Source organism: Lolium rigidum, chromosome 2, assembly GCF_022539505.1.
Source record: "Lolium rigidum isolate FL_2022 chromosome 2, APGP_CSIRO_Lrig_0.1, whole genome shotgun sequence".
In the NCBI taxonomy this organism is placed as follows: Eukaryota; Viridiplantae; Streptophyta; class Magnoliopsida; order Poales; family Poaceae; genus Lolium; species Lolium rigidum.
Genome location: NC_061509.1, coordinates 284,873,774 through 284,887,600, shown reverse-complemented (window position 1 = coordinate 284,887,600; position 13,827 = coordinate 284,873,774). Strand labels below are relative to the sequence as shown.

The window sequence follows — 13,827 nt, the reverse complement described above, 5'->3', positions numbered from 1 at the left end:
ACCATCCCAACCAACTCCTGCGAAGCTGACGGCCCGAGCAGGTGGGGCCCCACCGTGCCTCCGTGGCTTGCCGCTGAACAAATTCTGTTTTTATTTTCCTCCGCGAAAACAGACGATAAAGAAAAGTCGGGCAGCCAGTGCGAAGAGGATCTTTCTCACCTTTCGCGGCCACCCATCAGTGGAGAATGACTTGCGGGCCCGGATTCTGACCCAGGCCCACAGTCAGTGAGACGAGGGTATGCTGGTCGCGTGAGTAGATAATGTTCGCCGGTCCTCTTCTCCACTCAGCCGTGCGACTCTTGCAGAAAAACCCCTCCAGATTCCGCACCCTGACAAAGCACCACCCCCTCTCTCCCTCCACAGAGGTGAGGAGAGGCGCACGCACCACAGCCGGGGGAGCTCTGCTCGTGCTCCTGCTCGCCGTCGCCGGAGGAGGAGCTCTACCGCCGCACCTCTCCCTCCGGCTCCAGGTACCCCCGCCTCCCGCTCCGGCGCGCTGCCTTTTTCTCCCGCGCGCGGGTCGATTGATTTCTTGGGACGATTCTGCTCACGCGCGCGTGGGGTTGCTCTTCTTCCGCCTGATTCCTCCCTCCAGCCAGTTCTCCTCGATTCCGGCCCCCCTCCTCGCCGCCAGCGCGCGCCCGCCTGCCGAAGGAGAAGCGTCGGGGTTTTGCTTGGGTTGTTGCTGCTCTGTTAGCCAGCGCGGGCCGGAAAGCCGTGGCGTGCTACCCTTTCCGCTTGGGATTTCTCGAGGTGCGCCTCGTTCTTGCGCCGACCCCGATGCTTGTCTGTTCCTTCTCCAGATGGCTCCGATCCGTCCGGTGACTTGCGGATTTGGTTTGTTTCGGAGCAGCGCGCGACGGGCTAGTAGCAGCAGCTTGTTCCGCACACAAGAAGGGGGACGGTTCTAGTCAGTTGAGGATTGCGGCGTTCCGTGCGGGCTATAGTTGCTTTCGGTAGATATCTAGCTATCTGGTGACTTTTGGATGCCTTCTAGATGCCCAATTTAGCGCTTGCTTGCACATTTTGCAGTGGTGTCTGACGCTTGGTGTTGCTTGTTAGTAGTGTTACAAGCATATCGTAGCCTTGCCCACGCCTATATATCTCAGTTACGAGTTGAAGTGGGCCGTGCTTCGTGGTTTAGACTGTGTGGTGAGTAGTGTGTAATTGTCTTGTGCAAGCCTTGTTTGCAGGGAAAATAGGTAGCTCTGTTCTTGGTTAACTTGCTATGAACTTAGAAGCTGCCCCAGTGGCACTGCTGAGCTCTGTTTCTTAGGTAGAATGAGTCTGGTACATGGTTTAACATGCCTTGTATGATGGTATGGCCATGTCCAGGAACGATAGGTCGTTTTATGGTGGTGCACCGGCATATTTTGCCACATCTTGTATTCATATGCTGTATTTCTAGTGCTCTTCACGATTTATTGTTCTTTCTTAATCAGCAATGGCTTATTTCCTTGTAGGGTATGAGAGACAAAAACAACAGCTAGAGGATATCCCGGATCAAGCTTTTCCGTTCAGGATAGAATGGGTGGCTGCTGTTGTTTTTCATCAGGAAGATCTGACGTCGATAGAGCGCCGGTTCATATCTACGTATGTACACCCTCTATATCTCTTTGTTCACAGTGTTCTCTGATTTGTGTGCTACTGCTGCGGAATAAGTAACCTGATGCTAGTGTCAGGGTGGTCTCTACCATCTGCCTTACTTTTCCACACAAAAGTTGCTGAGTTATCAGTAGTTTCTGATGTTGTTCATGCCATTAACTGCTATAGTTGTACCATCTGCCTTACTTTTCCACACAAAAATTGCTGAGTTATCATTAGTTTTTGTTGCTCTTGTTCATTCCATTAACTGCTATAGTCTGCATTGTTTTTATGAAGATCAATCAGATTATTCACAATCATGATACATTTCTGTATTTGAGTTGCTGTATGTAATACAATCTGCTCATTTAATAATCTAGCATATGCTAGTGCTGCAGATTCAGCTGATGTTTACTTTCACATGCTTATAATAGCAGAGTGCTTGCCTTATTTGCAGTTTGATGCAACATGACAAGTTATGTTATATACAGTGTGCTTCTCCCATTTGTTTGTCTTCATCCTCTATGATTTGGCATTGTAGCCTCAATGGTCTTACAGTATACTGCTTACTGTAAGCCTTTTATGTTGTCTTATGTGATATGCACACCCTTTTGCCAAAAAAACACTACCTCCTTTTTTGGGTGATTTGTGTAAATTTTCTTGATTAATAATAACTTGGTGGTACCTTTGTTTTGTGTCAGCCTTTGGCTTTGTGAGTCATTTGAATTGTCTGACCGTATTGGCGTTGCTTTATCCAGCACCAACAGAATCAAGAAGAGCATGAACCATTGTCTTCTGCCTTTGAAGGATCATCTCCGGCTTCTGCTGTAGTCGCAGTTGACACAAATCTGGACACATCCACTCCTGACACTTATCGGGCTCCACCTGCACCATTGCCGTATGATGTTGGCTTGCCAGAAAACTCAGGTAAAGTTTTTATTAGCGTTGAGGATTTGTGATTGCAAGTAACCTGTAATGGTGTAAGCTTATAATTCTTCATGTGCAGATTTGGAGAAGTCGGATATTAAGAGCAAAACGGATGATCAGCAGGAATCTTTGAAGGCGGATGAATATGAATCATGTGAAAAAGGTGTCCCTGAAGACAAGCCTGAGGAGGAGGATGTTTGCCCTATCTGCCTTGAAGGTTTTGTTTCTCTTGATCATGGATAAATAATACTACTGTAGATTGTGAGGATAAGATCTTAGTATCTTTTGCTACTCTTCGTATTACTTGCTGATTTATTGGCATTAGGATAAGTTCGTTCAGGAGATTAATGGACTCATTTTTAGTTGAAACATACCCATTTGTAATTTCTCAAATGATGCCAGGTGATAAGGTATCCAAAATCTGCCAATCAAATAAGTGTTGGTGCCCAGTTATTTGTCTGCATTTGGTGCATGGATATTCTGCATATTTTATAAGCATTTTTTGTAGTGAAACATTAGACAGTTTACTAGGCTATAAATGCATACTTTCTGACATAGTGAACCATTTCGATAAGTTGGAAGCTAAGAACTTGCACCATGCTGTAGTTTCTGGTTGGTTATGTGTGCAATACTCCAATTATACTCCACTGATGCACCAGTGGATGTTCTAAATTAAGTTCTATGTTGTGCTGGACCATGAAGTTCCTTATAATAACCTTTTTTTGTCCTCTCACCAGAATATGATGAAGAAAATCCCCGCTCCATTACCAAGTGTGAGCATCATTTCCATCTGTGTTGCATCCTTGAATGGATGGAGCGAAGTGAAACTTGCCCAGTCTGTGACCAGGTTAGTGCGGCAAAACCCATGAAAGTAACTCGAGGCACTGCCATCAAAACATGCTGATGTGTTTTTAGTTGCCATTTCCTGTATGTTTATTTATTGTTAAAAGAGATGTGATGTATGGAAAACAATATTTAATAGGAGTTTGTGCATTCCATCTTGAAAAGGCTTAGATATCAGCCTACTAGTGATGCTGATCAATATGAATATAAGTGGACAACCTATGGGCATCTCTTTTATTTCTTCTGAATTTGCAATTTGTGACAGCATTCCATCTTGAAAAGGCTTAGATATCAACCTACTAGTGATGCTGATCAATATGAATATAAGTGGACAACCTATGGGCATCTCTTTTATTTCTTCCGAATTCGCAATTTGTGACAATTCTATTTCTGCATAAATCATTAGAAAAGTAAATATGGTATCTTCGATTGACAAAAGCCTCATGTGTTATGTTGCAGATAACTTTGATAGACGAGATGTATGAATAGCATGTTGACTCTGGTGGATCCTCTCTTGGGGCTTGGAGTGGTGCCTATTGAGGAGGTTTAGTACTAGCTGTTATGGGGGAAGTAAAATCAGCAACTACTCTGCTCCTGATATGATATGGTCTGGTGGACAAATGGGAAATAATGAAAAGAAGGAAACATCAAGGACCTGTTAAAAAAAGTCATCCCTGTTTTGTAGTACCATTTGTGTCTAGCTGTGGCTTTTTATATGGTACCAGGAGGATTAGGAAAGAGTTTTCTGCAATATGCATATTATAGTTTACTTTATAGTCTCTTATTTTTTGTGCTTCTGAATTTGGTCGTGTTTCCGATTCGGTGGTGGTTAGCCTCTGTATAAACCATCTCACAGTAGATAGGTGATAGGAATGAAAGGAAACTGGTTCTAAATTATGCTCCATTTGTAAAAAAAAGTATATCCTGCCCTTCTGACCAGGAGAATCCAGTGTGCTATCTTCTTCAGTTGCCCTTCTGCCCATCTTATGTTTCTTGCTGAGTAATCCATCTCTCGGCGGGCTGGCGCATAATTTTATCCGCTGGGGGGATTGTTCTTTGGCTGATGACTGTTGTTTTCGTTGACAAACTGTCTGCCTGGATATATGGGTGATAGATTTTATTGTTGCGTGTGTTCATCTGGAGTTTGAACTTAGAACTGGTCAGGCTGTGATGGTGAAGGCACACTTGAAGATTCGTCAAGCGGTTGACATCTTCTCTCCAAGCTCCAACAAACATTTTGCTCTGCAGGTTTTGTGCTACTCCTCCCGTGTATTATGCACCTACATGTGGTTATCAAATCCTCGTTAGCACAACTGACCTGGCAAACGACGACGAGAGTTGAAGGTTTCTTCTACCACCAAGAACAGCACATTTATATAGGGAGCGAAGTCATCCAGGACTTTGCGTGCCGCTGCAAGTGGGTCCGGACAGCTCACATGCAGTGCTACGTTGTACGTTGAGGAGCGGGCCCACCTCCGATGATGCCTAGCTGGCCGGCCATGGAGTGGACATGGTCGCGCCAGCCTTGTCTTGCTCTCCTCCTCTATATACACCGTACGTCGTCTTCACCGCCCGTTCGTGGTCGACTCTTTGGAGTGGTGCGTGTGTAGGTGGGGGTGCCATGGCCGGGCGCGACCACCGCAGGAACGTGTCGTCGTCGTCGGCCGGGAGGCCCGGGCGACGATCGGCGGGGCCGAGTCCCTTGTGGTCGCAGCAGCTCCCCGCCGGCAGTAGCAGCGGCCGGGCTAAGTCCCTGTTCAGGTCCATCGGCGTCTGGTTCAGCTCCCTCTCTACGCCATCGTCGCCTGCCTCGGCCTCCAAGAAGAAGAAGAGGGCGCTGGCACCGGCGCCGGCGCCGGCACCTGACGACGCGATCAAGAAGCCACCTTGTAAGTCAAGTCTTCCCCTCCCTTCTTGATCTTCTTCTTGTTGTTGTCAACTCGTCGGGTTCCGTTGAGTAATCATCGCCTCGTGCGTGCTGATCCTGTAGCATTCCGCCACGGTACCGCGCGGCCGTCGTTGCTCCGGGGAGCAGGAGGGCTGTACAGCAACACCAGCAGGAGGGGGAGCGTGGCCGCGGGGCAGCAGTTCCAGAGCTCGGTGTTCACCATGGACGAGATCCTCAAGGCGACAGACAACTTCTCCCCGGCGCTCAAGATCGGGCAGGGCGGGTTCGGCGCCGTGTACAAGGGCGTCCTCCCCGACGGCACGGTGGTGGCCGTGAAGCGCGCCCGCACCAAGAGCCCGCACGTGGACGTGGAGTTCCGGAGCGAGGTGAAGATCATGGCGCGCGTGGAGCACCAGAGCCTGGTCCGCTTCTACGGCTACCTGGAGCACGGCGACGAGCGGGTCGTCGTCATCGAGCACGTCCCCGGCGGTACCCTCCGCGAGCACCTCGACCGGTGCCACGGCCGGTTCCTGGAGCTCGGCGCGCGGCTGGACATCGCCATCGACGTCGCCCACGGGGTCACGTACCTGCACATGTACTCCGACCACCCCATCATCCACCGCGACATCAAGTCCTCCAACATCCTCCTCACCGCCTCGCTGCGCGCCAAGGTGGCCGACTTCGGCTTCGCGCGCCTCGGCGCCGGCTTCGGCTCCGGCGGCGGCGGGGCCGGAGCGGGGAGGCCGCACGTGACGACGCAGGTGAAGGGCACGGCGGGTTACCTTGACCCGGAGTACCTCAAGACGTGCCAGCTGACGGACCGGAGCGACGTCTACTCCTTCGGGGTGCTGCTGGTGGAGCTGGTGTCCGGGCGGCGGCCCATCGAGGCGAAGCGGGACATGCAGGAGCGGCTGACGGCGCGGTGGGCGATGCGGCGGCTGGTGGAGGGGCGGGCGGCGGAGGAGGTGCTGGACCCGTGCCTGCTGCGGACGGCCGCGGCGGGGTGCGCGGCGGAGGCGGTGCTGGAGCTGGCGTTCCGGTGCATGGGCCCCGTCAGGGACGAGCGGCCAAGCATGGACGACTGCTGCCGCGCGCTCTGGGCCGTCAGGAAGACGTACAGGGACATGGTGGCCACCACCATGGGCGCCTACGACGCCTTCTCCGACCGGGCAAGCTCGTCCAGCGCCAGCACCGGCACCGGCGAGCTCTGCAGGATGTGATTTTTGATTTGGTCTTTTGTCGGGTAACGCGTCCACGTACGTACCTATGTAGTACGATGCTAACCGGTTGGATTTGATTGTAAATATTTCGTCGTGAGAAGTGACAACACGCAAGGCAAGGCAAATGGTGAACTAGACTCGCTTACGTTGCACCGTACATACCACTCGAGAAACGTCACAAAAAGATTAGTAACATCCTAGATCTTGAATTGGTGTAGTATACCCAAATCGAATCCTCAACTTTTAATCTCACAAGCTGCCACTCTAGAATTCTGTCAGAAAGAAGAAGTGTACATTCCCACTGAATATTAATGGAGCTCTAACACTCTAGGGCACACGCACACTCAAAAAATATATGGTCCTTTGTTTCAAGAAGCAAATCAGACCATTCTGGTCCAGTCCCCACATGCCAATGTTGCGCAACATGAGATCTCTAGTGTTAAGCCGGTTAATCATGAGCAACCAAAGAAAAACCTTGATCTTGGGTAGTGATTTAGATTTCCAAATAGCATTGAGAGCCATGTCTTGGGAACTTGTTCAAAAAGAAACCTCTAATATTGAGAACCAACATGTGGTTGAATGGTTAGGAGGGTAGTGGCACCCACAGCTCACCGGAGCTCAAATCCTAGGTTTGACACTTAGGTGTATCATTAAAGGCAGAATATTCTTCAGTGGGAGGCGGCGTTCCCGTCGACGGCGAGGCGTCTGTGATGACTTCGTCAATCTCAAGACCCGTCGGATAAAATTTCTTGAACGCAGTCTCTCGAAGGAGCTCATAACGATAGAGTATATGTATGTATATGTGAGCGTCTACAGTGTTCGCAAAAAAACCCAGTAATATTGGATGACATGTATTTCTCTCCCCAAAGGAAATTCCTCTAGTCAATAGTTGTGTTTTCGGTGTGAGTTGCTTCAATGAGGCTTCAACCGAGAAAACTTGCCACACAGAAGTTCCTCATCATACCAGAAATCTTTCCAAAATAGCAAGGAAATTCTACGGCTAATTTTACATATAGATAACTGATGTAATCATCAACCAAGCTAAACACTACCAGAACGATCCTCGCTTGGATTTATCGTGTGAGACTCTATTACCATAGATAGACCAGACCAGGTATTGTTGTAATATGTGGATCAACTAGTGTAGATCTAATCGAGCAGTGACTATCTCTGTAACGAAATGTGTCCATGTACTGTGTGCATGTGGTGCGTGAGAGAGAGATCGAGAGGGAAAGACGTACCTTCTCCCCGTGAGGAGGAACCGAAGGAGTGGTCATGGTGGCGACGTTGACGGCATGAGGTCGAGCGAGAGGTGACGGCGGAGCTTCCCGTCGGCTCTGTGTGAACCCTAATCGGTGGGTCTATTAGTGGGGCGAGTGGCACTCCAGTCAACCTCGTCATGTGTGCCACCGCCCCCACCATTGTATATATAGCACAGGCGACAGGGGCCCACCAACCAGATGTGGTTGGGCGCCCCCGATGAGGGCGCGGGCGAGGTCAAGGGTTCGAGTTTGAGCCGTTGGGCTCGGACGCGAGGAGATCATCCTAACATTCTCCCCCTTGATCTCAACTTTTCTTTTAACTTTATACTTTCATTTTATTCGTTTCATTTTGGTTCAGTACATAGGGCATGTTTCATCGTCACAGCTCTATTGCTGATAGAATCAGACATCCACAATGCACTTTTCTGTTTTGAAACAAATTATTTTACTTTTGGGCCTCTTATGATCCATGATAGGTAAGATTTTATCTTAAACCCATGCCGGCTACGTGTTCTTTGAACACGCTGGGTGGTAAGCCTTTCGTTAGCGGATCCGCAAGCATATCTTTTATCCTTATATGCTCGAGACTTATAGTTTGATCCTGGACCTTGTGTTTCACAACATAATACTTAATCTCAATCGGTTTCGTAGCTGTACTCGACTTGTTGTTGTGAGCATAAAATATCGAAGGATCATTGTCGCAGTACATCTTTAGTGGTTTTTGAATACAATCTACCACTTTCAAGTCGGGTATAAATTTATTTAATCATAATGCCTGCCGCGTGGCTTCATAACATGCTATAAATTCTGCATACATCGTGGATGATGCAACTATTATCTGTTTGGAGCTTCTCCACGAAATAGCTCCCCCTGCGAAGGTGAAGACATATCCAGATGTGGATTTTCTATCATCTTTATCCCCCGCAATATCTGCATCTAAATACTCTCTTATTTCTAGGGAATCAGATCTTATGTATGTTAGCACGTGGTTCTTTGTGCCTTTCACATAACACAATGCCTTCTTTACCATTTTACAGTGTTCAAAACCTGGATTTTCTTGATATCTACCAAGTACTCCGGTGATAAATGCTAAGTCAGGGCGAGTGCACACTTGTGCATACTGTAGGCTTCCAATGGCCGAAGCATATGGAACCGCTTTCATTTGATCGAGCTCGTATTGATTTTGTGGACTTTGATGTTTCCGAAAACTATCGCCCTTGACTATAAGGGCAGGTGTGGCACTACATTTATGCATATTATACTTACTTAGAATCTTTTCTAAATAAGCCTTTTGCGATAGTTCTAATACTCCATTATTCCTATCTCGGTGAATTTCTATGCCCAAAACATATGACTCTTCACCAAGATCTTTCATATCAAAATTTGAGGACAAGAACTTCTTTGTCTCTTGTAGTAGACTAACATCACTGCTGGCAAGCAGAATATCATCCACATACAAGATTAGGAAAATGTATTTCCCACTTTTAAACTTTGCATAAACGCAATTGTCCTCAATATTTTCTTTAATTCAAAATCTCTTAATTGTTTCATTAAACTTTAGATACCACTGTCTGGAGGCTTGCTTTAATCCATAAATGGATTTTTTAGGCGGCATCCCATTTCTTCCTTGCCTTCCATGATAAAACCCTTAGGTTGTTTCATGTAAACATTTTCTTCTAAATCCCCGTTTAGAAATGCCATCTTTACATCCATTTGATGCAACTCTAAATAAATGTGCAACTAGTGCCATTATGATTCTGAAGGAATCCTTACATGAGACCGAAGAAAATGTCTCATTGTAATCTATCCCTTCTCTTTGTGTAAATCATTTTGCCACAAGTCGTGCTTTATACTTTTCGACATTTCCATTGGAGTCATATTTTATTTTGTAGACCCATTTGCAGCCCATTGTTTTAGCTCCTTTAGGAATATTCTCTAAGTCCCAAACATGGTTGGCACTCATCGATCTCATTTCGTCTTCCATGGCCTCCATCCACTTTGATGAATCTGGGATTCTCATGGCTTCTTCATATGAAGTGGGATCACCTTTCATATGAACTATTTCTGTGTTGTAAACTTTGTAATCAGTCGAAATGGCTGATTTTCTAGCTCTTGTAGACCTTCTAGGGGCCTCAATCTCTGGAGCATTCTGTTCCTCAACTCGTGGCTCAGCTTCTGGAGGTGGCTTTTGTTGCTCCCTTTCATGCTCAACAAAAGGTTCATTCGGCTCCTGATGGACAGGTTCCGAATTTTCACTCATCGTCGTCATGGGTGGAGCGACAACAGCCCGCTTGCACCACAATCACAGGGATTATCGGTGCTGGTGCACATGGTAGCAGAAAAAATGGATCCTGTGTCATCGGATTAGGTGCATGCACCCTCTTCTCCTCAAGATCAATTTTCCGAGCTACCATGCCCCCCCTCATCGTTTCGTCCTCTAAGAAGACAGCATGTCTCGTTTCCACAAACTTTGTGTATTTCTCTAGACAGTAGAAACGATAACTTTTGACTTTTCAGGATAGCCAATAAAATGGCAGCTGACTGTTTTGGTATCTAACTTTGTGATATTTGGATTAAATACTTTGGTCTCAGTAGAGCTCCCCCACACTTTCAGGTGGTTTAGAGAAGGCGCTCTCCCTGTCCATAGCTCATACGGTGTTTTGGGCACCGATTTACTTGGTACTCTGTTTAGAATTTGAATAGAGGGTTTTAACGCCTCAATCCACAATCCCAATGGTAGGGTGGAATAGCTCATCATACTGCGCACCATCTTCATAAGGGTACTGAAGGAGATATGCCCTAGAGACAATAATAAAGTGGTTATTATTTATATCTTTATGTTTATGATAAATGTTTATATATCATGCTATAATTGTATTAACCGAAACATTAGTACATGTGTGATATGTAGACAACAAGAAGTCCCTAGTATGCCTCTTAAACTAGCTTGTTGATTAATGGATGATTAGTTTCATAATCATGAACATTGGATGTTATTAATAACAAGGTTATGTCATTGTATGAATGATGTAATGGACACACCCAATTAAGCGTAGCATAAGATCTCGTCATTAAGTTATTTGCTATAAGCTTTCGATACATAGTTACCTAGTCCTTATGACCATGAGATCATGTAAATCACTTATACCGGAAAGGTACTTTGATTACACCAAACACCACTGCGTAAATGGGTGGCTATAAAGGTGGGATTAAGTATCCGGAAAGTATGAGTTGAGGCATATGGATCAACAAGTGGGATTTGTCCATCCCGATGACGGATAGATATACTCCGGGCCCTCTCGGTGGAATGTCGTCTAATGTCTTGCAAGCATATGAATGAGTTCATAAGAGACCACATACCACGGTACGAGTAAAGAGTACTTGTCGAGAGACGAGGTTGAACAAGGTATAGAGTGATACCGAAGATCAAACCTCGGACAAGTAAAATATCGCGAGACAAAGGGAATTGGTATCGTATGTGAATGGTTCATTCGATCACTAAAGTCATCGTTGAATATGTGGGAGCCATTATGGATCTCCAGATCTCGCTATTGGTTATTGGTCGGAGTGAGTACTCAACCATGTCCACATAGTTCACGAACCGTAGGGTGACACACTTAAAGTTGGATGTTGAAATGGTAGAACTTGAATATGGAATGGAGTTCGAATATTTGTTCGGAGTCCCGGATGAGATCCCGGACATCACGAGGAGTTCCGGAATGGTCCCGAGAATAAGATTCATATATAGGATGTCATTTTATGTGAATTAAAATGTCGCGGAAGGTTCTATGGAAGGTTCTAGAAGGTTCTAGAAAAATCCGGAAGAAACCACCAAGGAAGGTGGAGTCCACATGGGACTCCACCTCCATGGCCGGCCAACCCTAGTGGGGAGGAGTCCCAAGTGGACTCCCCTTAGGGGGCCGGCCAACCCCCCATATGGGAGGTGGAACTCCCACCTCTAGTGGGAGTCCTAGCTTGGCTAGGTTTCCCCTCATATGGAAGGTTTTTGGTTCGGGTCTTATTCGAAGACTTGGACACCAACACTTGGGGATCCACCTATATAATGAGGGGCATAGGGGAGGGGGCCGGCCACCATAGAGCCACAAGTTGGCCGCACCCCCTTGAGGCCGGCCACCCCCTCCCAAACCCTAGCCGCCCCCCTCTCCTCCATATCTCCCGCGTAGCTTTAGCGAAGCTCCGCCGGAGTTCTCCACCACCACCGACACCACGCCGTCGTGCTGTCGGATTCAAGAGGAGCTACTACTTCCGCTGCCCGCTGGAACGGGGAGGTGGACGTCGTATTCATCAACAACCGAACGTGTGACCGAGTACGGAGGTGCTGCCCGTTCGTGGCGCCGGAAGCGATCGTGATCAAGATCTTCTACGCGCTTTTGCAAGCGGCAAGTGAACGTCTACCGCAGCAACAAGAGCCTCATCTTGTAGGCTTTGGAATCTCTTCAAGGGTGAGACTCGATAAACCCCTCGTTGCTACCGTCTTCTAGATTGCATCTTGGCTTGGATTGCGTGTTCGCGGTAGGAAATTTTTTGTTTTCTATGCAACGTTATCCTACGAGTGGTATCGAGCCGTGTCTATGCATAGATGGTTGCACGAGTAGAACACAATGGTTTGTGGGCGTTGATGCTCTTGTTATCTTTAGTTTGAGTACTTTGCATCTTTGTGGCATAGTGGGATGAAGCGGCTCGGACTAACTTTACATGACCGCGTTCATGAGACTTGTTCCTCGTTCGACATGCAACTTGTATTGCATAAGAGGCTTTGCGGGTGTCTGTCTCTCCTACTATAGTGAAGATTCAATTTACTCTTCTATTGAAGACATTAGTATCAACGTTGTGGTTCATGTTCGTAGGTAGATTAGATCTCTCTCGAAAACCCTAAACCACGTAAAATATGCAAACCAAATTAGAGACGTCTAACTTGTTTTTGCAGGGGTTTGGTGATGTGATATGGCCATGATATGATGATGAATATGTATGAGATGATCATTATTGTATTGTGGCAACCGGCAGGAGCCTTATGGTTGTCTTTAATTTTCATGTTGAGTAGTATTTCAAATTAGTTGTAATAGTTGTTACATGAGGTGAACAACCATGAAGATGGCGCCATGAACCTTGACGCTACGCCGACGATGATGGAGATCATACCCGAAGATGATGGAGATCATGTCCGTGCTTTGGAGATGAAGATCAAAGGCGCAAAGACAAAAGGGCCATATCATATCACATATGAACTGCATGTGATGTTAATTCTTTTATGCATCTTATTTTGCTTAGATCGCGACGGTAGCATTATAAGATGATCCCTCACATTAATATCAAGATAATAAAGTGTTCTCCCCTCGTATGCACCGTTGTAACAGTTCGTCGTTTCGAAGCATCTCGTGATGATCGGATGTGATAGATTCAACGATTCACATACAACGGGTGTAAGCCATGTTGCACACGCGGAATACTTGGGTTTGCTTGACGAGCCTAGCATGTACGGACATGGCCTCGGGACAACGGAAACCGAAAGGTTGAACACGAGTCATATGGATGATATGATCAACATGTTGATGTTCACCATTGAAGCTACATCATCTCACGTGATGATCGGTTTTTGGTGTAGTGAATTTGGATCGTGTACCACTTAACAACTATGAGGGATGTTGTATTAAGTGGGAGTTCATTAGTAATTAGATTAAACCATGAACTAATTATCATAAACATAGTCTGAGTAGTATTTTGAATTAATTTTGTAGTATTGGCATCCGTTTACTACTATGCGCTAGTCTTGTAATTGAGATAGAAATACTGTTAAAATCTGAGAAGAAACTTTACGGATTGGTACCGTATTGTTAAAGAATCAAGAATTGATTAAGTCCTATTGCAAACTTTTAGTAAACCTCACATTGTTGATTCAAAGAGCTATGGTTTCAATTAGTACCTAAAGTTATCTTGTCTCCGTGAAACTTGAAGTTCAAATCTGTTTGAAAAGTAAGGAGCTGAAAATTTAGTTTTCAGAAATAATCAAGGTATGAGATATATGTGATATCTAAGACCTTATTGCAAGATGATAGAATATAATTTGGTGAGACTACATGAA

The 13,827-nt window shown here is 46.3% G+C and overlaps 2 protein-coding genes across 2 annotated transcripts; both read left to right on the top strand.

Annotated features, from left to right (window-relative positions):
- The first annotated feature begins 339 nt into the window (after positions 1-339).
- On the top strand, positions 340-4,320 carry LOC124693585 (probable E3 ubiquitin-protein ligase RHB1A). The gene is made up of 6 exons (XM_047227070.1): positions 340-470; positions 1,464-1,593; positions 2,343-2,511; positions 2,591-2,728; positions 3,249-3,358; positions 3,814-4,320. Exons 2-6 carry the CDS (start codon positions 1,528-1,530, stop codon positions 3,841-3,843), a joined length of 513 nt encoding a protein of 170 aa, XP_047083026.1. The 5' UTR covers positions 340-470; positions 1,464-1,527; the 3' UTR covers positions 3,844-4,320.
- A 655-nt stretch (positions 4,321-4,975) lies between these two features.
- Positions 4,976-6,575, top strand: LOC124688993 (calmodulin-binding receptor-like cytoplasmic kinase 2). Its single transcript, XM_047222600.1, has 2 exons — positions 4,976-5,243; positions 5,345-6,575. The coding sequence occupies exons 1-2, from the start codon at positions 4,976-4,978 to the stop codon at positions 6,460-6,462; spliced, it is 1,386 nt and encodes a 461-aa protein (XP_047078556.1). The 3' UTR covers positions 6,463-6,575.
- The last annotated feature ends 7,252 nt before the right edge of the window (positions 6,576-13,827 follow it).